Source organism: Choloepus didactylus, chromosome 3 (genome assembly GCF_015220235.1).
Source record: "Choloepus didactylus isolate mChoDid1 chromosome 3, mChoDid1.pri, whole genome shotgun sequence".
Lineage (NCBI taxonomy): Eukaryota > Metazoa > Chordata > Mammalia > Pilosa > Megalonychidae > Choloepus > Choloepus didactylus.
The window spans coordinates 72727032-72749910 of record NC_051309.1 but is presented as its reverse complement, the minus strand read 5'-3'; the positions used below and the strand labels follow the sequence as shown (position 1 = coordinate 72749910).

Here is a 22879-nt window from a genome sequence, read left to right as displayed (position 1 = left end):
AATTTCCACTTTTTAAAACAAAAGTACTATTAAGAAAAGAAATATTAATGTCATTTAATAAAACTCTGCCCACTATTAAAATGAAAACTCAGAAGCCACATACTAGAGAATGTCTCTCATTCATATTTTAAAACACTGAAGTGATCACAAAAATTTCTGCATCAATTATCAATTACTAACAATTATTAGAACAAAATACTGGAGAATTTATTCTGCTAAGACATTTCTTAGGATTGCTTTGTCATTTGCTTACGTAACATCATAAGAACCAGAGGTAGGGAAGAGGTGAAAACAATTCACTTCGTTCTGAGTTTTTAACAATATTTGGTAGAAATAAAAATAAATTATTAAACGAGATTGGAATATTATTTGTTAATTTAAACCATCTATCCTATGAAAGTTAACTGGGTCAATCAAAATATACGAAAAAAGTTAGAAAATACTTATTAGCAATATTAAATATATAGCTATAATTGAAGATCCAAGTACAGAAAGTAAGTATTCTAGATACTATATACCTAATACATTACTTAAGTTATATGTAGAGGTTACATAACTTAAGGATTCAGCTTATGATTTGATCAGTATAAGGAATTTAGTCTATCTAAATAACCTAAAGGCAGATGATCAGCCATTTTTTAATAAAAATGGGTTGCAGGTTACTACAAATCCATCTGCATTAAGAATATGAAATGGTCGTCACTCAACATAATCTGGTATCCCCCACATTTAAATTAGCTACAGAATTCTAAGCAGTTCCCTCATACTCTGCCTTCATGCACACTTACTACTCGTTTATCTCTGTATCTTGCTTCATGTGGTACTGGATGATGTCCTGAGTAAGGGGGATGGGCTTGAGGAGGTGGAGCATGGTGCTGATAGTAAGGATGGTGTGGAGGTTGTTCCATTCCTGGATAAGGAGGCTAAAATAAAAAAAAAATAAAAAATAGACCACATCTATAAGAATTTACCAAACATCCTTGTAAACAAACCATTCTTAGGATCCCCCAACCAAAGCATCTCTCCAAAGCAAATGTTAATCTGAGCTAGCCATTTACTCTGATGGCATTAAGATTCTTCAAAATACTCTATGCTTGTTGAAAGCATAATGTAATAAATTCTCTAACTTCACATCTTTTAAGATTTAATATATTTGTATTTTTCTACCCATATCACTTATTTTTTTTTACCCATATCACTTAAATACTAATTAAAATAGCACTTACATAGTAATTACTATAAGCCAGGTAAGTGTCCTAAGCACTTTACATATCTCATTTAATTCTCACAGCAACCCTATAAGATAGGTACTATTATTCCCAGTTTACAGAAAGGAAAACTGAGGCACCAAGAAGTTAAGTAACTTGCTAATGTCACACTGCTTGGCAAAGAGGATTGGAGCCAGAATACAACTTCAGACATCCAGGCTCTAGCATCATGAGTCTTAACCACTATATACAAATCTAATCTTAAAAACAAACAAAACAGACACCACAGAAGCTAATGAACTTTTAAATGCCATTATTGAATAAATAATGAGTAAATCAAAGGTTATTTTCAGAGTTTATAAATACATTAAATATCTACATTTTTAAAATTTCACAGAACTAAAGCAAAGAAATTTTATAAGTCATCTATCTGTATACAGTAATATAAAACTATACCTGCAAGTGAGTAAGATGGAGAGTAAGAGACTACATTACATTTCCTTTTTTTTAAGAAACAATAAAAGCTACTTAAACTTCAAGTATTCAGTTCTTGAAAATTAATGCTTTGCCTATCCTTAATACCTTGTCTCTAAGAACATCCAGGTTTTTTAAATAAAGGAAATTAAAAATTCAGAATAATCAGGGTTTAATTAACCTTTTTTATACAGAGCTAAATTTACCAAGTATTATATGAGGCAATATAAAACCTTACATGTATTTTATAACTTTGTCTCCTCAACAATCCTATGAGTTTGATACTATTCCATTAAACTGTAAGCTACACAAGGACAGCCATTATGTCCATTTCCATGCACCATTGTATATTCTAAGTAAGCACACTGCCTTGCACAGAGTAGTTTGTAAACAATCAAATGACCACTGATTAATGATAAAAACTCAAATGACCATTGCATTTTAGAGATTAGGGAAACTAAGAAAGATATTATGAAACTTGCCCAAAATTACTCAATTGGGAAAAGAAGGGCATATATTTGAACCCAGGCAGAATTTATACTAACCACTACAATAATTATAACACTGTACTATGAACACAAACCAACACTTATTCATTAATCTATAGTTTCTAAAAACAGTGTGCAATTTTTTAATCACCAAAATATGTATTTTAAATCTCTTAATGAAAAACTGTACCAATTATAATCTGAGTAAGTCACTCAAAATATTAGAATCTGCAAATGAAGTTAAATAACTCTTAAAAACAGAATAATACAAACCATTCCTTGCCAAGGTGGTGGTGGTCCCATGTTATGAAATTCCCTCACATAATCATTGTATGACTAAAAAGAGAGATGATATTGTCAATATTAAATAAAAATCATCCCAGAATACAAAATAAATCAGATCCTGATTTTATCTACAATACACATAAAATGAAATGCTTACCCCATTTAAAAACACATCTCGGCGAACTCCTGAAAATCGTCTGTTGGGAATAAGATTTGTGAAACTAAATTCAGGTAATTCACAAACTAGTTCTAAGAATGCAATTCAAAACTAAGCAAGAGTGAACCCAACTTACCTATCTACTTCCTGGTATCGTGGATCCTTTAAATACCCTGTTCAAACATCAAGCATTTTAGTAAATCAAATTTATATATTTTTATTATGGCATTATAACTTTCTTACCATTCATTTCAATTCTTTCCATGAAATATGTACATTAAATTATACTAATAATACATTATTCCATTTTCAAATTTTCTTCTGAGATTACATGAAATTCTGGAAAGTAACTAAATAACTTAATGATATTACAGAATTATAAACTGTTACATAAGTTTTCATACATTATCTTCTAAGTTCAGCCCCCAAAGCTGGCTAGACAAAAAACTTCTTCATTTTGCACCACAGGAATGTTAAAGGCAAAGGAACACTCATGAAGACACTGTAATAGGACCACCTCAAAATAAATGTTTATCTTCTATCTTGGGTGTACATAAGCCTTGCTAGGTCAACCACAGATAGTTTTAAAAAATGAAAACTTAAGAGACAGGGAAGCAAAATTGCAAAAATGAAGACGTATACATTTTCAATGAAAGAACCATACAGATAAGAGAAAAAAATATTCTTTTCCTCCTTTCTTTGAGTAAGGACCCAGCAAATTAAAATGTTCAAAACATCTGAGTGGCCATATTACTAGGAAAACCTAATTTCACTTTCTAGAACAGTGTGTCATTTTGGGAAAGAATAAGGTTTATCAAGCCACTTTTTACACAGTAACACCATAATGCTCAGTATCACCAATTTTCAAATACCCTAAGTTTTATAAATGTATCACCTACTGTGCCTTTAAACATATGCTATCTTGTCCTGAATATAGTTTGCCTTTTCTAATTTCAGTAAAGGACTAACTGAAAAAGCTGCTTTTAGAGTACAAGCCAAATACTCTTCCTCAGAAAAACTTTCTCTCTAAAAACATGTAATTAAAACTTTTTATCTAAAAAAATACAGCTTAAGTTCAGTTTCCAATTAAAGCTGTATACCATATAGAATACTAAGTATCATAGGGAATAAAAAGCATAGTAGAATATGTAAGGTCATTAGCTTTCCCGAACTTCATTTAATTTTAAAACACGTGCAGATGGTTCCATTTTTGCAGTAAATGTAAATTAACAATTTCAAATAATAAAATTATGATAATGAATAACTGGAATAAATTAGCCTTAAAACGGGAAAAACTATTAATGATTTCCTAAAGTTTAAATACTCATGTCCTAAAAGTTCTCTCACTTTAAAAGTTATTAAAATAACTTTAAGTCAAAAATCTGCAGGATTATAAAATATTAACCTGGTCTCTGGTGAAACTCAGGGGGATAGTCAATCCTTGGTTTCTTTCTGCTGTTATGAATATCATAATCTTCTGGTCGACGCCTACACAAATTAGACACATTAGAAATTAAACCAAAAAGGCTGGGAGAACAAACAGAAACGCAAGAGTTTTTTAACAGAAATAAAGAACAAAGAACAGCCCAATATTTCCTTTAGAAATAACATCTTAATTTTTGATGAGCAAATAATCTTCTTTCAAATTAATTACTCCATACCAAACATTCACTGTATTGCCGGAAACAGGTATTACTTTGCAATCTCATGCTATGATGAGACACTTGGAAAGAGCAATCTGCCCCAAACACATAAATTACATTTTAGTATTATAAATAAAAGTAAATGAGCTGATCTCAAATTAATGTAACACCCATTTAATAATTAAGATACTTTCCAAATAAGGTCTACATTGAGATGTAAAGGAAAGAAAAGAAAAAAACCTATCATCATTATACAGTAGTAACTCTTAACTCTGTATATTAAAACTTATTAATGCCATTTTAGGATAAGTCTAAACAAAATCAAATTCCTTAAAATCTTCTGCTTTGCACAAATCATATTTTTCACATGCTCATACAGAAAATGATACTTATCAAATATGAATTTAAAGGAAACTTAAAAATCTTATTTTGAAAACCTAATTTCTACAGTTAAAAACAATCAAGAATTAAGGGAATTTTTTCCAGAGACAGTGCCCTAAAATAAAATTGGCTTTTATAAACTGGCACCTAATGGGCCAGTCTTAATATTCATAAAACTAGTTCAAAGTGAATTCTTCAGAAGGTGAAATTTTACTGTCTCTGCTGAGGGCTGATCTTTCCCGTCTTCCATAAATCTCGATGGTTACTGTAAAGCATCATTAAATACACTTCATCTTACTTAGCATTTAATGAAGAGCTAAACAAAACAAAAACAAAAATATCCAAGTTTTTAAGTTAATAAATTTATCTTTCTACCCTTAATGTCAAGTAAAAATTCTATAATAACCTGGCATCACTAGTTTTGCAGCTATTATTCTGGATACTGACTGCTTTCATTAACTTTTGAAATACAAGTTCAACTGTTTATTTACTCAAACTGCAAAGTTAAGTGCAATAATCCCAAGCCCCCCAACAGAATAAAAACAGTTGCATCTACAATAAATAAAACTAAGAAAATTAAAAGCTGGTTTAAAAAATAAACATACCGCTTTCTTGTAGTTTGGGGAGTGCATTTACGACCGGTATAAAACATGTTATCAACAGTTCATATAGTAGTCCAACTACTGACTTTAAGCTGTAAGCCACATACATAAATGGAGGCCCTGGCAGGCTTGAGAGAAGGTGTAGTGGTGTAATAAGTATAGTTTGCAGTCCATTGCAAAACTGAGGTAAAAACTTCACTTGTTTATACTGTATTGCACTGGAAACCTCTTATCTTAAAACTTCAAAAGACATCTTGGTGTTCAGTCCTTTTAGGCCAAAAATAAGGGGGCTCTGCCAGGTTTCCTCCTACCTACTCGACAGTGTCCTTTTTAAGCTCAAAGAATTGGGGACTCTTGGATTATCTGTACCTACCACAGGATGTTTCCACCAAAAGGAAACTTAACCAAGGTTTCATCCCATCAACCACACATCCAACAGTCTTTAGCAGAATATTTTAGATTTAGCTGTATGCAAATATATACGGGGGAGGTGTTGGGTAGAAGGGCTTATATCAGTCCTTTGCAAAGACTTCTCCAATTCTGTAACAAGTTAAACCCCCTTCCTTTTCCTGGAAACTGCTGTTTAGTTCATAAAGTAGTGATCAATAACCATGGCGATCCTCTAAAAAACACTTTAAGTCCACAGGTACTGCCAGCATCTGGAAAAGTTGTAAACAGACACAGCAACAGCCCTTCTTTTTGGTTTGTTGCCGGGTCTCCCAGGGCCACTTGATCCCCTTTGGAAAGAACCTATCGTTTTCAGAAGCTCAGCAAGATGTGTGAATTCAGTGGGTACATGTTAGAGAATATCTGGCAATGGGGTTAACACAGCACGGTGATAAAATTTGAAACAGTCCCAATAATGCTCCTCTTGAATATCAAAACAACTTAAAATATTTTATCCTCTAAATGAGGCGTCATCTTCTGAAAAAATATTAGTGATCCTTTATAAAAGTCCCATATCTGGTAAGGCTTATCCAGGACACACCTGAAAGAAAAGGCTTTTTACAAAATATTAACAATTTTTGCAAATAAAGACTTCCTCCTCTTCCTCCTTTCTAGCCTGTTCTTAGTAACAAATGCCTACCTCATTTCAATTGTATACATTGTATTATCAGGATATTATCTAATCGAAACTGGTTATGGCTCTTTAGCAAATACTTTTTTCTGCATAAGGAAAGATCCCCATTTTCCTCTTGAAAAAATGACTGAGACCAAGGTGACCATGTGAAATCCTCAATGAAGCCACAAACTAGTCCATGCAGCTTGATTTGAGGATTTTCTCTCTCTTCTTTACCGCAGGACAAACTTTTGACGAATCACATTCCTCCATCATGTTATTCTGATACATGTGCCTATTATCAGTCCAAAGAACGTTTCTAACCTTCCCACATCCCGGACTGGTTCTCGACGGGATGGACGTCCTCTTGATCGAGGTTGAGAATGCATTCTTCTCTTATGACGCATTTTATGAATGACCTGATACAAGTCAATACTTTCATCAGGGGGAAACAGAAGACAAAGCTGAGTTCCACATTCAAGTTCAATTTCCTAGAATAAGAAAGTAGCAACTTACAAGAAGAAAACAGGAGAAAACCTTTCAAAAGACCTGTATTTTCCTGATGTACAGAAATGTTTAAAAACAGACTGACTTGGCTTCCTTCCCAAGGTTTATGATCAAATGGTTTTCCAATAAACTTTCAGATACATAAAATCTTTTGAAAGTGTTTCATGTATTTATACAAATGGCAAAAAAATAAAAGTAGAACCTCCAGAGTTAGAGACAAAGAGTTGCTTAAAACTGTGGCAACTGTCCTCCGCAAGCAAAGGGATATTTCTTTGTGCAAAATACAAAATTATCAGAACAAAGCCATCCATCTTAAAACAAGAAAAATATGTGCAAATTTCCATAAAAATACATTTATGTGGCATCTAATTTGTACAAATCAGTATCTTAATTCATGGAGATCAGAAATCTAACTTACATTAACTCTGACTTAAGTTTATTTACTAAACACTACTTATGTTTGTGTGTACCAACAACTTTTGTAACTATGAACTCCTAAATTCACTGAAATAAAGCAGAATAATCTGTGATGGGCTTTTCAAAATCAGGTTTATTTACAATTAGCATTTTCACTTATGAGCAATAAAAATAGAACATTACATCTGGCTCAGAATTACGCATGGGAACATCATACAGGGTCAACAGTCCGGGTTCATTTTAAATCACTGTATATACTTTCAATTTCATTTACATGCTTGAAAATTTGAGTATAAATTCTTCGTTTCATAAAGTTTCCTTCTATTGAAAACATGTTAAATGGTATTTCTAAAACATTCTTTACACAAGATAGAGAATATGTTAAACAGTAATAATATAAAGGAAAACCATCTAAACTCAGGCCAATTTCCTTTGAAGTGTTTCCTTTCAATAATATTAAAGAAACTATTATATAAAGCTACCGATATTTCAACATTAACAAGAGATCTTATTAATCAGTTGTAATCACAAGTAAATACGCACTCCACGTAAGACTAACTCCCTTAGCATAATACTGTATGATAATAGTACAATATTGAAACTACACTGAACAAAGATGTCTGTGAGTAAAGCTGAAAGAGGTGGGCTAGGGACATGAATGACACCTAAGGTAAAGACAGAAGATCAAGACTGGGACTGTTTAACTTAGTAAAAACTGGAGTGGGCAACGACTGTGACTAAATGTACAAATACAAAACTGTTCTTGCTTGTGGGAGAACAAATGAATGTCAACCATGCAGAGTGTTGGAAAGAGGATGGTATTGGGGAAAAAATACAATCAAAGCAAATCAGAGTCTATGGACAACAGTAACATTGTAATATGCTTCCATTAAATGTAACAAAAGGCGATATACCAAAGCTGAATGTGTATGAGAGGAGGATATAAGGGCGGGATATGGGATTCTTGGAAGTGGTGTTGTTTTCTGTCCTTACTATCATATAGTACTTACGACATTTTCTTTTTCTATTATCTTTTTTATTATTTGCTAAAAAAAAAACTAGCAAAAAAAATAACAGTATGTTCAAGTGCTGACTATGGTGAAAATGTACAACTTTATGATGATACCATGAACTGATTATACACTGTGGATAAATGTATGGTATGTGAATGTATCTCTATAAAATTGTAGAAAAAAATATGAAAAGGGGTAAAAGTGCTGGAGAAAACATGGAAAGAGGGATGTACCTATCTCCTGTTGATGAGGCAGAATGTTGTAGCCTTTCTGGAGGTCACTGTGGTGGTTCCACAAGAAGCTAAGTATGCGGCCATTAAGTCCTGCAACCTCATTATGGGCTATGTACTTGGAAGATCTCAGAGCAGAGACTTGAACGGACATTTGCACATAGGTGTTTATGGAGGTAGTATTCATGATCTGCAGTGGGTGGAGGTGGCCTAAGGGTATACCAACTGAGGAACAGAATGGTGAACTGTGGTGTATGCATACGATGGAGTATCAAGCAACTATGAGAAGGACTGAAGCTATGAGGCACCAAAGGAGGTGAATGGGTCCTGCAGACAGCATTTTGAGTGAAGTACGCCAGAAACAAAGGCAAACACTATAATGCCTTACCAATATGGACTAATGATGATGTGTAAACTCAGAATTGAATCTTAAAGCATAACCTAACATGCTATATGTGCTCACAGACATAGGGGACTGGTGGTTTGATGAGCTGAGCCCTCTACCACAGGACTTACCTGCCCTTGGGAAGACGGCTGCTGCAAAGGAGAGGCTAGGCCTCCCTATAACTGTGCCTAAGAGCCTCCTCCCAAATGCCTGTATGTTGCTCAGATGTGGCCCTTTCTCTCTAGCTAAGCCAACTTGGCAGGTGAAATCACTGCCCTCCTCTCTACGTGGGATCAGACACTCAGGGAGTGAATCTCCCTGGCAACGTGGAATATGACTCCTGGGGAGGAATGTAGACACAGCATCGTAGGATGGAGAACATCTTCTTGACCAAAAGGGGGAAGTGAAAGGAAATGAAATAAGCTTTAGTGGCAGAGAGATTCCAAAAGGAGCCGAGAGGTCACTCTGGTGGGCACTCTTATGCACAATATAGACAACCCTTTTTAGGTTCTAATGAATTGGGGTAGCTGGTGGAGGATACCTGAAACTATCAAACTACAACCCAGAACCCATGAATATTGAAGATGATTCTATAAAAATGTAGCTGTGACATGTAGCCATATGGACCACACCCCCTTTTGTCTAGTTTATGGATGGAGTAGAAAAATGGGGGAAAGAAAAAAACAAACAAAGGCACCCAGTGTTCTTTTTTACTTTAATTGCTCTTTTTCACTTTAATTATTAGTCTGTTATTTTTGTGTGTGTGGTAATGAAGGTGTCAGGGATTGATTTTGGTGATGAATGCACAACTATGTAATGGTACTGTGAACAATCGAATGTATGATTTGTTTTGCATGACTACATGATATGGGAATATATCTCAATAAAATGAATTTTTTAAAAAAAAAAAAGTACAACCTAACAGGGGAACAATTATTGTAATGGTCCCTAGACTGTGAGCTCTTACAGCAGTCACATCTAGTCCTGAATCGTAATTTCTATCTCCAAACTATGAGATGCTGATACCTTTGTGTATAACCTGACTCGTCTCTGGAACATTGGGTATCTGTGTGACACCTGAAACTCAGAGCTAGAGCTCGGCAGATATGAATGCCAGTATTAACGCATACAGCAACTGTTTAAAAAAAAGAGGTGAAAAAGAGCCCAGACTTCAATTTGAGATATGAATGCAGCAGATCTGGTTAAGACTAAGGCAAACTGGGTCAAAGGGTAAAGGTTGAAACTGACTGTGTGCTAAAACTTCAATTTCCATGTGAGACCAAGGGAAGAGATGTTCATTTGGTGCAGGATCTGTATTTTCTACAGTATAACTTCTATAGTCAGTTCAAACACCACAATTACATGGAACATTGAATAAGAAGTGAGATATGGTAGGTTTGCACACGTTAGAGTGAAACAGCGACACATCCCAAAGTAATTTGGGCAGAAAATAAAAATATACATATGCAGTGTCCCCCTGAGGAACTTGAAAAAAATGCAAAGTGTTGGACTTCCTCACCTGGGTTGCTGCTGTTGTTCTCACAAACACTGAGGACTGGCAATTTGATGCGCCAAGCCCTCAATCATGCGATTGCCCTTATGATGCTCATTACTGCAAAGGAGAGGCTAAACCTGCATATATGCCTAACAGTCTCCCCGAGTACCTCTTTGTTGCTCAGATGTGGCCGTCTCTCTCTAGCTAAGCCACCCTGGCAGGTGATCTCACTGCTCTACCCCCTAGGTGAGACCTAACTCCCAGGGATGTAAATCTCCCTGGCAATGCAGGATGTGACTCCCAAGGATGAATCTGGACGAAGTATTGTGGGTTTGAGAATATCTTCTTGACTAAAAGGGGAATGTGAAATGAAACGAAATAAAGTTTCAGTGGCTGAGAGATTTCAAAAGGAATTGAGAGATCACTCTGGTGGACATTCTTATGCACTATATAGATAACATTTTTTAGGTTTTAATGTATTGGAATAGCTAGAAGTAAATACCTGAAACTATCAAACTCCAACCCAGTAGCCTGGACTCTTGAAGACAACTGTACAACAATGTAGCTTACAAAGAGTAACAGTGTGATTGTAAAAACCTCGTGGATCGCACTCTCTTTATACGGTGTATGGACAGATGAGTAGAAAAATGGGGACAAAAAAACTAAATGAAAAACAGGGTGGGATGGGGGAGATGATTTGGGTGTTCTTTGTTACTTTTATTTTTTATTCTTACTCTGATTCTTTCTGGTGTAAAGAAAATGTTCAAAAATAGATTGGGGTGATGAATGCATAACCATATGATGGTACTGTGAACAGCAGATTGTACACCATGGATGACTATGCTATATGAATTTATTTCAATAAAACTGAAATTAGGAAAAAAAAAAAAAAAACCTCCCTTAGTCTTTCACTTAAATTCTTTCAGAAATGGTTAAAAAAAGAATCCTTCAAAAAAAAAAATCTCAAAGGATCAATTAAATGTTTTAAAATATAGATTAAAATGACAAACCTGTCCATCACGTCCAATCTTTACTGGCTTATGTTCATTCCAAGGATTGGTGAGATGTGCCGACTTAGTGAAAGGTAGTTCACGCCTAAATACAAGACAATACCATTATAATCTTTTGCAGAATTCCGCGGCTTAAATGTGACTAAAATTTAATTTTAACTGGTAGAGCTTATTCTATTATTCTCTATAGATGGTGCCCCATTCAGAAGAGCTCTTATTATGTTCTTCATAGTAGTTTCAAAAAGGTTTACAATACTGTGCTTAAGAGCCTGAGTTTTGGAATCACAACAGTTCTGGGTTTAAATCCTAACTCTCTTAATTTCTCTAAGGCTGAGTTCCTTCACGTTTTAAACGATATGACTACCTACTTCACAACTGTTTTAAGTAGATTTCAAATGGGATGACTTAAGTAAAATGTTTAGCACTGTACCTGCTGCTGTCTACTCAAAAAATTGTAGTCACTATTAACTGATCGACAAATTTAACCTTCATCTGTCTGTAAACACCCAAAGAAAAAAGATGGGTCCCCTAGTACTGGTTCAGGGCTGCTTTCCCAGATTCAAGCTGTCTCCAAATTCAATAAGGTAAAGATACTTTCCACCACCCATGTGATAGCCCTCAAGTTGGAAAATAAAAATGTGTATTTATAAATTCATATATATTTGTGTGTATTAATTATATTGTCAACTTACTTGACAGTACTAAATCCTGGCTCTAATCTCTCTGACACAGTTTCATCAATAAAAATGAGAGTGACAGGAAAAAATGGTCTCACCAAACTTAAAAGATATTCTCTATTTTTATAGTCCTGTATCAACCTAGCACCATGCTTAACACAAAGATGACGTATTACAAACATTAGCTACCTGCCAAGAATAATCAAACATTAATAGCATTCAATAAGATTTTATCTATTTGTACATGAAACAAATAATGCCAAATTAAATTCTTTAAATAATCAATTAATTCTTTAGTTTATTGTATTTACTAACAAATACAACTGCTAGGCCCAGGAACATACAAAGATGACTAAGATTAATAGCAGCTTGCATCCCCAATCTTTTTTCCACAACCATCAGTCAAATAAAAATAAGCACGTAATTATTTCGTAAAAGAATGTGTGCCATAAACCAAATACAGAATTGGATGTGTTTTCTTTGTTTTTAAAACAGGGGTGGGGGCATATTTATTTGAGGAGGAAAGAGAAGTAATCAGAAAATGCTTCCTGGAAAAAGTGGCATATAGGATAAGCCTGAAAGAAAAGTGATCCAGGTAAAGCCATATGTTGAGAAGTAAGGCAGGATTATGTTTGAAGCAAAAAGAAAGGCTTGATGGGGGCAGGGCAAGATGGCGGAGTAGTGAGGTGTAGGTTTTAGTTACTCCTCCAGGGCAGTAGGTTGAAGGCCAGGAACTGTGTGGACCAGACACCGGAGAGCAATTTGACTTTGGGCATACTTTATACAACACTCATGAACATGTGGAACAGCTGAGATCAGCGAAATCTTTAAGTTCTCACAGTCAGGGGACCCATGCCAGTCCCTGCCAGGCTCAGTCCCATGGGAGGAGGGGCCCTTGATGCTGAGAATGAGGAGGGAGAACTGCAGTTGTGGCTCTTATTGAAACCTCTGCTGATCCAAACGCCCAACACAGATTGATTAGACCAGACACCAGAGAATCCGGGAGCAGTCAGCCCAGCGGAGAGGAGATAAGGCTAACATAGCAAAAACAGCAAAAAAAAAAAAAGCCCAAAAATAAAAACAGAGACTTTTTGGAGTTCTGGTGAACATAGACCAGAGAAGGGCAGAGCTCAGAGTCAGGCTCATATGCAAATCCAGTAGAGTTTACTTGTCTGAAGAGCTGGTTTCTCTGCTTCTTTGATTGTTCCTTAATGGCCCTAATCTCCTTGTCTCTTAGTATGTCAACAGCCCACTAGATCAGCAAGGAGTGTCCTTCTTTTTCTTTTTTTCTTTTTCTGAAACAATTACTCTAAGAAGCCCATTACAGAGAGCCTCAAAGACTTACAATTTGGGCCCAGACAAGAGCAGAGCGAAGAGAGCTCTGAGACACAAGGCAATAAGTCCAGTGGCTGAGAAAATTTACTAAACACCATAACTTCCCAAGAAAAGGGGGGAGTCCCCTTACAGCCATCTTCCCGGTGGGCTGGGAATGCTCCCCGGCACCAGTGCCACAGCCCAGAGCTGCCCCAAACAACCCAGTGTGACAGGTAGCGTTTCCAACAACACACGCACACACTACAATATTGGGAGTGGACAACAGCCTTTCCCCCACCCTCAGCTAACTGTCCCGGAGCTGGGAAGGCGAAGCTGTGTGAAAAGGGGGAAATTAACACACCCCATTCAGCCATCCTTTCAGCAGACTGGGAACGCCCGTACACAGCCCTGCAGCCCAGAACTTCCCTTGGGGTACAGTGCTCACCTGTGACGCAGCAGTCGTCCCTCAGCAGAGGACCTAGGAGTGCAAGGCTTGGAACAGGGATGCACTCACAAGTCCCAGGGACCACACACTAATACCAAGGACTTGCGGGTCAGCGACAGAGACAAGACTAAACTGAAGGATTAGGCTATTGCAACAGCTTTAAATCTCCAGGAACACCTGGGAGATTTGACTATTAAAGCCATCCCCCTCCCTAACCACTCAGACACACGCCCCATATGCAGGGCTGGAAACACCAACTACACACAAGCTTGGCGCAATCAATTGGACCCCACAAGACTCACACCCCCACTCACCACAAAGACAAAGTGGGGGAGAACTGGCTTGAGGGGAATAGGTGGCTCGCGGATGCCACCTGCTGGTTAGTTAGAGAAAGTGTACTCCACAAAGCTGTAGATCTGACAAATTAGAGATAAGGGTTTGAATCGGTCTACATATCCTAAAAGAACCCTATCAAATTAAGCAAATGCCAAGAGGCCAAAAACAACAGAAAATTTTGAAGCATACGAAAAAACCAGACGAAATGGATGACCCAAGCCCAAACACCCAAATCAAAAGATCAGAGGAGACACAGTACTTGGATCAATTAATCAAAGAACTAAAGACGAACAACGATAGCATGGTACCGGATATAAAAAGAAAGGCTTACACAAAGGCACAATGAAGAAAGAAAAAGACAAGCAAGTTGGTCAGTGGACAAGGTACATAACCATTTATTCTAACCTTAATTGAATTTTCTGAAGGGTGAACATGAATACTTAAAATTTATAATTTTTTAATACCTCAGAAAAGTTTTGACATTTATAAGAGAAGTATTTCTAGAGGTGAATTAATAAGATGGCAGGCATTGTGGTAATGTGTGTGGTATGGAGGAGGGTATAGGGAATGACAGAAATGCCTATTAGGTAATACTAAAAAGCTTGGGTTCTAGGTCAAATACATATCCTATTTCACATCAAAAATGGTTCAAAGGAGTATGTATTTTTTCCTTTTCAAGATGTCAAAGGTAAAAAGACATTATAATTAGGTAACCAATAATAATTTTACTACCCCAAATTTTGCAACAGATGTTAACAGTATGGATATTAAGATTTGTACTACTACTATCGCTGTATATACTTCAAACAAGGAATCAAATGGCCAAAAGGCAAATGAAGAGGAATATGAAGACTAATTCATAAATTAAGCTAAGCCCACTATCTAAAATTAAGAAAAAAGTAAAATGAATGCTAACAAAACAAGTAACACTGAAAGTAACATCTGCTGCAACCAAACTAAAGATGGATTATTTTCTCTCCTCTTCCCAAAGGAACTTCATCTCCAAATATTTTCCAATGATACCACTAAAGTTTGTAATTATAAAACCTTAGTCTAACAAACTTCTCCTCTGGCTTTTACAGTCACCAGTAATAAAATGTACTATCTCTCTGCTAAAAACAATCTACACCCACCTTGTTTTCCCATAAACTGCCACTAGATTTGTAAATTTTATAACTTCTAAAAATTTTTTTGTAATGAATTAGGTTTACTGAACTTAGAGATGAACCACCTCATAAGGGTAATAACCAACAAAAATAGAAATAGGCTTAAATTGCAAAACATGAAAATAAAATTAAATGTAAAGACGACTGTCCTTAGTCTTAAGGCTGATAAATTGGGCATTAAATAAGAACAGGTTTTATTTTTAAAAACCTTAAGGACAATAGGAATAGGGAGATACCTACAATCTTACCACCCTCCCGTAGTATTCCAGTATTAGGTTATTTTTTCATTTCTTATATGGAGAATCTGTCCATCGTTACATGGTCAACTACTTCTGCATACTACTGCATTCAAAAGACAAACTATGATTTACCAATTTCCTCTTTGAGAGCATTTAGATGGCTTCTAATTTTTCCCTGAAGAAAGTAATCATAAGGTCAGTACTCATTTCTACGCACAGAGCTTTCTGCTAATTAATTAAAAATCAACCTAATCCGCTAATTCTACTATTATCACTGTCCAAATATCTTCTTAGCTCCCCCCTGTCCTAGGTATAAGTTTAACTTCACAGCCTGGCCCTCATTACCATTCATCTTTTGTCTTTTGTTCTTCTCTTTTACTAACCATCTGTTCATTTAAAAAAGGTGGCTCCCCATCCCACCAACACACATCCATTTATCACCACCCCAGTGGTTTCTGTTTCCACACTCTTCCTTTATAGGTAGTAGCTTTGGGCATTGTTGGCTTATAGCAACAATGTTTGGGTGTTGACACCATGTAAGTTCATTTACATATTTGAGCTTTCTATGACTGATTCACTAAGGACATGAAAACAGTGATAATAACTCAGTGTTCAAAATAAGGTTAATTACTTTTCTAATAAACATTTAAATATTGATTTATCCAGTTTTAAAAGATCACAATACCAATTTAGCATGGTTTGCTAACTTCCTTAAAAACACTACTTGTCTATAACTAAATTAGTAACCTCCAAAATTTAGTAACCTCTAAAATTGTTAGCCCAGGTCAAAGAGTAACTACATTCGCAATCCACAGGAACTAAATGATGTGCTAAATCATTAAAATCATAGATGTACCAGCTAACCTTCCAAGCAACTATCCAATTAACAACAAATCTGCTGCCATACCAACAGAGAACAAATGAAATACATAAAACTGTAAAAAAAACCTTTGTCTTTTGCATGGTATAACAGATTATTAAATGTAGTAAACGAAACAAGCTAAGCATATATAATTTTTACTTTAACACTTAAATCTTATGGATCCAAATTGGGCTAAGAATGAGACTGAAAAAGATTAATTTTAATCAAAGAAAATAATAAATCAAAGCTAAACAACTAGTATTTTTACATTCTTCCCAACTGGTAGCCCATTAAAAACAAGGGCACCTTCAATCTATATTAAAGGGTATACTTTACCTACAAATCCAGTCAATTTTAAAGACACCTCCAAGCATTTTAGCATTCATTCCTGCTGGAAGTACCCAGTGTATAGGAGATCCTCCATGATGTGATTCTGAAGAAAGTCTTGCAAACCCTAAGGGAATCAAATCATAACATAATACATAGATGCAAACACTATTAAAGGTTTTTTTTTTTTTAAATATCCAAATTATTTTTATTCTTACCTTGAAATTTTCCACTCTCTCTGACAGAAAATATTAAAATAACACTCCTGGCAGATCTGAATGCAGCATTTAATTTCTTCTCATTGACAGGCAGCGTGGACCATACTCCCTAAACAAATAGCATAAAGATCACAAGTGAAATTAACTGCAAATATTTCATATTTCTGGTTTTATTTCCAAAAGAGTAGAGATACTGATTTTGTTGTGTTTTAAATTCAAATAAGCTATAATGAAGAAAGGTCAAAATAATACAGTAACAATTTACAATAAATAATTTATAAAAAGCTCAGGAAAAATATAGAGAAATGACTGATGTTAACAAAATAATTATAACAACTATTAAAAACAGTTCTTGAGAGTCCAATCACATGAGCCAGCATTCTATAATAAAACCAATGACCTGTAATCATTTTAAAACCACAACCATTTACTGTGGTAAAAATATGCTGTCTGAAAGTGAATCATAACTCATTTAACATGTCTTCCCAAAAAACTATGCCTAATCAAGAACTTAAAAATTATTAGTAAATCCATAAAGTGAAGAATTTCTGTCAAGATTCAAGCATTTCTCAGTTTTTCTAAAGTCCAAATTTTTATGTACCAATGGTATGACTAAAGTGACCTGTTTTTCCTAGAGCCAGAACAGTTATTTATTAATTTCTGAGGCACTGTAATCAATTCATTCATAAATTATTTTAAGATAAAAACATATGGCATAAGAAGATAAGACAGAAGATCTAATTCAGTTCAAACCAATGTGCTCATACAAATTAGGATCTTTTCATTCATAAGTGCTTAATTAATACTGCCTAAATCCACTCCAGCTGAAGAAGAGAATAACAGGCTATTTGTAGTTATTCCTCGACCTAGGTTAGAAATATAGAATTATTAATAATGACAAAAATGTGGTAAGAAAAATGTTTAACTTTAGTTTTAAACTTTCTGAAGTCAGTAGAAACTGTACAGTTACTCATTTTCAATCAAGACTAGAAGGACATGTAGTAATAGTTGGTGTAGGACACAGACGTATTTTTGTAAAAAAAAAAAAAAAAGGTAAGAAGAAAAATTACTATCTTACAATATCCTACAGCAACTGGGCATATCCTTTTTGTAAAGTCTGGGGTGGGCCTTTAAGCTAACTCTTTCCTTTTCTTCATCCAAGTGATCTTACTTCCAAAAATAATAAAAGAAACTCTCCATAAAGGAATGATTTATTTTCAAAAGGATCTCAAGGGATAAAACAAAATGTAAAACAAATATAAATAAAAAAATCATTTAAATTTAAAACGTGTTAACACAATAAACTAGCAACTGAATAAATACAGAAACACCAAAATCAACAAAAATAGATCTTTTACAGTATAAAATTAAATTATATAGTCTTCAACACTGAATATTCTGAATCCTAAAATCATCTATAAAGATTTAACAGAAAATTCAAATTTCCATTAGGTTGCCTAACCAGCCACAAACCAAGTCCTATGTGGCAACATGGCTGTTGATCTTTACAGCTTTAATGAAAATGAAAGTATCTTATGCTACTCAAGATACTACAGTCTACCTTCTTCTCATTTAAAAATTTCAAGATTAGGACAATTTTAACAGAACTGATGCTAATACCTTAGCTTTGGCAAGAGAAACATTCTCATGGTTGTTACTCTTAATGAGGAAAAATCTTGCATCCTGAAGTACATATTTGAGTTTACTGGTTTGATCTAGGATAAAAAAGAAAAGAAAAGAAAAAAAAGAAATCCAAACTGATTAACGAGAGGCCATTATCACACAAAGGGGCGAAACTGTACTACGTGAAGTCAGCCCTCCACAACCCAGCTAAACTTTTAAAACTCACAATCTCCCACTCAACCTGGAAAGCTAAGCCACAGCACATAAAAATGCAAGATTCTACGAGACGACAAACCTAATCTAGTGATGTTCCGATATATCAGACCCATGTTTAAGTACAAAAATGTCTAAAAATTTTACAGAATTCTTTCACCAAATTTTTCCTTTAAAGATTCAAAATAGACCATTGTGCTATTAAGATACATATATATATAATCCCATTATTTGTGCTATTAAGATACATATATATATAATCCCATTATCTGAAACTATAAATTACCCTGAAACCTTTATTGCTATTCTAAAAGCTATGCAGTTAAGAAGAGGACATGGAGCTCTCTAGTTAAGACTACATTATTTTTTTCCTTAGTGTAATATATCGGAACATTACTACATTAAAACAAACTGAATGGAGAACCAACAGGGCAAAATGACTTTCTGCAGCATGCAATGAAAACAATTTCAAATTTAAATGATACCTTTTCGGACAGCACGAACGGAAGATGATAATTTCTCATGCTTCTTTTCTGAACCTGTATTTAGCCAAAGTACATTTGTTCAGATTGAGCTTTAATAGAGATAAGACAAAATTTCTACAGTCTTGTCACATATAATTCTCATTCAAGACAAATTATTCTTCCTGGTGCACCCCCACACACACAAAAAAAATTCTTCTCAATGTGTACGAGTGTTTTGATTTTGGGGTTGTTTGGATTTTTTAAAATATGTATATATATTTGAACAGTTGCCCACTCAGAAAACTAGTCACTGAATCATCATCTTCCAAGAAAAAAAGTGAAAAGTCCACTTAAGCAGTAACAGAACAGGATTAAAATAATAAGAAAAAGCTTAGTTACCTCTAGTATTACACTGAACATGCCAAAATTCAATACTAATGGACATCAACAAGTTCACACTAAACTACAGCCTCCACACATTTTTACAGCAAATTCCACTAGAATCAGTCAGATATGATCAAAATAAAAGTAAAATGAAAATACCTGCATATGATTCTGATGCAGAACTTCCACTTCTATCAAAAACAATTGGAGATATGCCTCTAGCTCTCTTCCTTTCCTTCTTTTTCTCATCTAAAAAGAACCCAAACAAGATTTTTATTTAAAAATTAGGTTGCAGAAACTAATGTAAGTAGTCAAATATATCATTCTGTATCATTTTTGTATAGTCCTTAGGTATCAGTCATTGCTTATCTCCCCTGACCCCTCAATTTTCTCAGAAGGTGTTCTATTTCAAAGACACTTATTTTTCCCACAAAGTTCTATCAAATAAAAAGACTTAGCTTTACCTGAAAAATCAAATACTACTTAACTGCTCTATTGTATGTTTATATGTTAATATGTATTTTTATACATATGTCTTAAATAAGAGGAAAAACAATCTGCAAAGCAAGGCAGTTATACTTTAAATAAAAATTTACTTCATACCTTCTATGCACCAGGCACTACTATTCTAAGTTACAAGCTACCCCATCTTTTTAAAACTATTTTACCACTGCTCATCACAATTCTAACTTTCAATCTATCTTAATTTCTGTAGATGTTTGATGACCCCCAGAACACAAATCTTTTCAGTTAAATACACTATAATAAATTAGCAATTCTCTTCCAGTTGCCAAGAGCTTTGTCTCGATTCCATTCTTCTCAACCATTTCCTCCGACTTAACTGCCTTTATTTTCAAACTCAACTTAAAATTTACCCTCAAATCTTAATGAGAGCTTACATATTTCTTCTGTTAAGTAAGGAATCTTCAGTAGATAAAAGCTTTGGCTTATCTTTCATATAAGGACCTTTCTCATGCTTAATGTGTCATTTTATAAGCATATGTATAAGGATTTAAAATGGAATGAGGTTATTCCATCTGTTTTTGCTATTTTAATTATACTATGTGTACCAGTTTGGACATATTACGTCCCCCACTGGAATCAGAAGCTGAAAGCAACACAACCCAAGAGCAAAGGATCAGCAGACACTAGTCACATGCTTCCCAGTTAACACAGGTGTTCCGGACGCCATCTGCCTTTCTTCAGTGAAGGTATCATCTTGTTGATGCCTTAGTTTGGACACTTAGAACTGGAAATTTGTAACTGAATAAATCCCCTTTATAAAAGCTAATCTATTTCTGGTATTTTGCTTAACAGCAGCATTAGCAAACCGCAACATGAGGCTCCTTTACTCACCCTTACTTACCTTTAATGGGAAGTAAGGAATATGAAGGGAGAAAATACATATGATTACTATGTAAAGCAAAAAAGGAATAATCAATGACCATTCATACAATATCCTACTATGTAAAGACAGCTAACTCTTTAAAATCTTTAAACAAATTATCTCCCTTAATCCTCACAAGTTCATGATAGGTTCTGCCATTATCCTCAGTTACAGATGAGGACACCTAAGCTAAAAGGGGTGGTTAGGCAATTTAGCCAGGTTACACAATTCTTGGGTGGCAGAATCTAGATTCAAATGCAGGTCCTTGGGCCTAAGAGTACAAGCTCTGAGGCTCTATTCTTTCTGGGCGATTAGAAAGATTTTACTACTATTCTTGAAAGGGGATTCTAGGTCTAATCAATTTAAAAATAGAAATCACCAAATACACATTAAGTTCCTCTTCTTTTAGGTTAGGCCTCTTTCCTTTTGTAATTTATTCATAAATTGCTTCTCCATACACTGGAAAAAAAAAAAGGCTTGTAAGTAACCCTGATTTTCCTTAGGGCTGAAGGGAAAGCAGCACATGTTGGTACAATTACAAAGACAAGCCAATTTAAAGCTAGCAACCAAGGGGGAATAATCATATTTCAAATAGCTTGCAACAGAGAAAGGCATTTATCTCCAGCGTTGCTGGCTCTCAATATCAATGTCTGGCTTTCAAAAGCTGTAAAATCTTTAACCTGAGGACAAACATTCAGTAAACAGACTGAAGCCTTTTACCACAGAATGACTGGGAACCTCACCCAAATAGGTAACAAACAGGTTTTGTAGTCAAATGTCAAACTGTTCACAACTCTCTCTTGTTCACTGTTCCTATTTAGTACCTAGCAAGTAGCAGGAATTTGATTCACTCCATCAACCACTATGAGAATAGAAAACAAAATCTTGTTAAAAATTTTTTTTTCATTATTTCTTTCCAAAGTTCTGACTGACATGTTCCTTTTAATGTTTCCTCCTTAGATATTTAGTCACCTGACAAAGCTTTATGGTCCACCATAAAGCTTTATTTACTTATCAATCACCACCATGTGTCACTTTTGTAGGAATTTTCTGAGATTCTAAAGAAAAATAAGGTAAAGAACCTTAACTGGGACCCTTTGTATTTATTTATTTAAACACTGACATCTAATCAAAGAGTTCCAAATCACCTCATTAGGAGTTCCTAATCACCTCGCTTTTCTTTCACATAATATAAAGACACTGCTTCATAAGGAGAAATAATAACTTCCTGCATACTGAATAAGAGTATTGAACACATATTCCACATAAACTTTCAGGAAGGAAAATAAGTATTTCAGATATCGCTTTTTAAACAACAAATCTGTTCTATTAACACAGTAGGCTACCATTCAATTTGAAATGTCTTCTCCACAAAAATACAGCATCAAGTACCTTGCTTCAGTATGGGCATCACCTGGGAACTTGCTGAAAATAAAATTCTCACAAACCCTAAGTATTTAACTGATTTAAACAAGCCAAACACTCAAGTCTGAAAAACACTATTCCTAAGAGAAAGATATTAAAATGAAGATTCCTTTAGTAAAATGTTCTTTTATCCCTATATGTGGTTTCACACATTCTCCACAATAAACGAACATTCATTCATACTGCCAGTGCAGTCCCTCCATTCACAAAAAGCACAAGAGTAGTATCTTTAAGATATCACAAGTTGTACATTAAGCCCAACTACTCATCCATTCAGTTTAATTCTGTAACTTCCTTTAACAACTAATCTAAACTCCCAAACCTGGAACTCCGGTCAGGAAAAGGTTCAAAGCACTTCAGTTGCCAATGACTAGAAGAGCTGGCCATTTGCTGTATCATATAAACTGTAACAATGTGATTCACTAACAATGTACTTATGAATAA

General features: G+C 34.8%; 2 protein-coding genes across 5 annotated transcripts in view; one reads left to right on the top strand and one right to left on the bottom strand.

Moving 5' to 3' along the window:
* The window catches only part of LOC119530298 (UDP-glucuronosyltransferase 2A3-like), a 352297-nt gene that overhangs the window by 104427 nt on the left and 224991 nt on the right, over positions 1-22879 (top strand). The window lies entirely within an intron of this gene.
* Positions 1-22879, bottom strand: part of YTHDC1 (YTH domain containing 1) — a 40146-nt gene that overhangs the window by 2400 nt on the left and 14867 nt on the right. The window contains exons 5-16 of one of the 4 annotated variants that reach the window (XM_037829913.1): positions 19783-19872; positions 19261-19314; positions 18560-18654; positions 16940-17048; positions 16731-16848; positions 11356-11440; positions 6623-6789; positions 4018-4100; positions 2749-2785; positions 2613-2676; positions 2444-2506; positions 789-923 (exon numbers count right to left, since the gene is read on the bottom strand). In XM_037829913.1, the coding sequence (XP_037685841.1) occupies positions 789-923; positions 2444-2506; positions 2613-2676; positions 2749-2785; positions 4018-4100; positions 6623-6789; positions 11356-11440; positions 16731-16848; positions 16940-17048; positions 18560-18654; positions 19261-19314; positions 19783-19872 (1100 nt within the window). The remainder of the gene's footprint in view (positions 1-788; positions 924-2443; positions 2507-2612; positions 2677-2748; positions 2786-4017; positions 4101-6622; positions 6790-11355; positions 11441-16730; positions 16849-16939; positions 17049-18559; positions 18655-19260; positions 19315-19782; positions 19873-22879) is intronic. The other 3 variants (XM_037829914.1, XM_037829915.1, XM_037829916.1) reach the window with 3 other exon arrangements.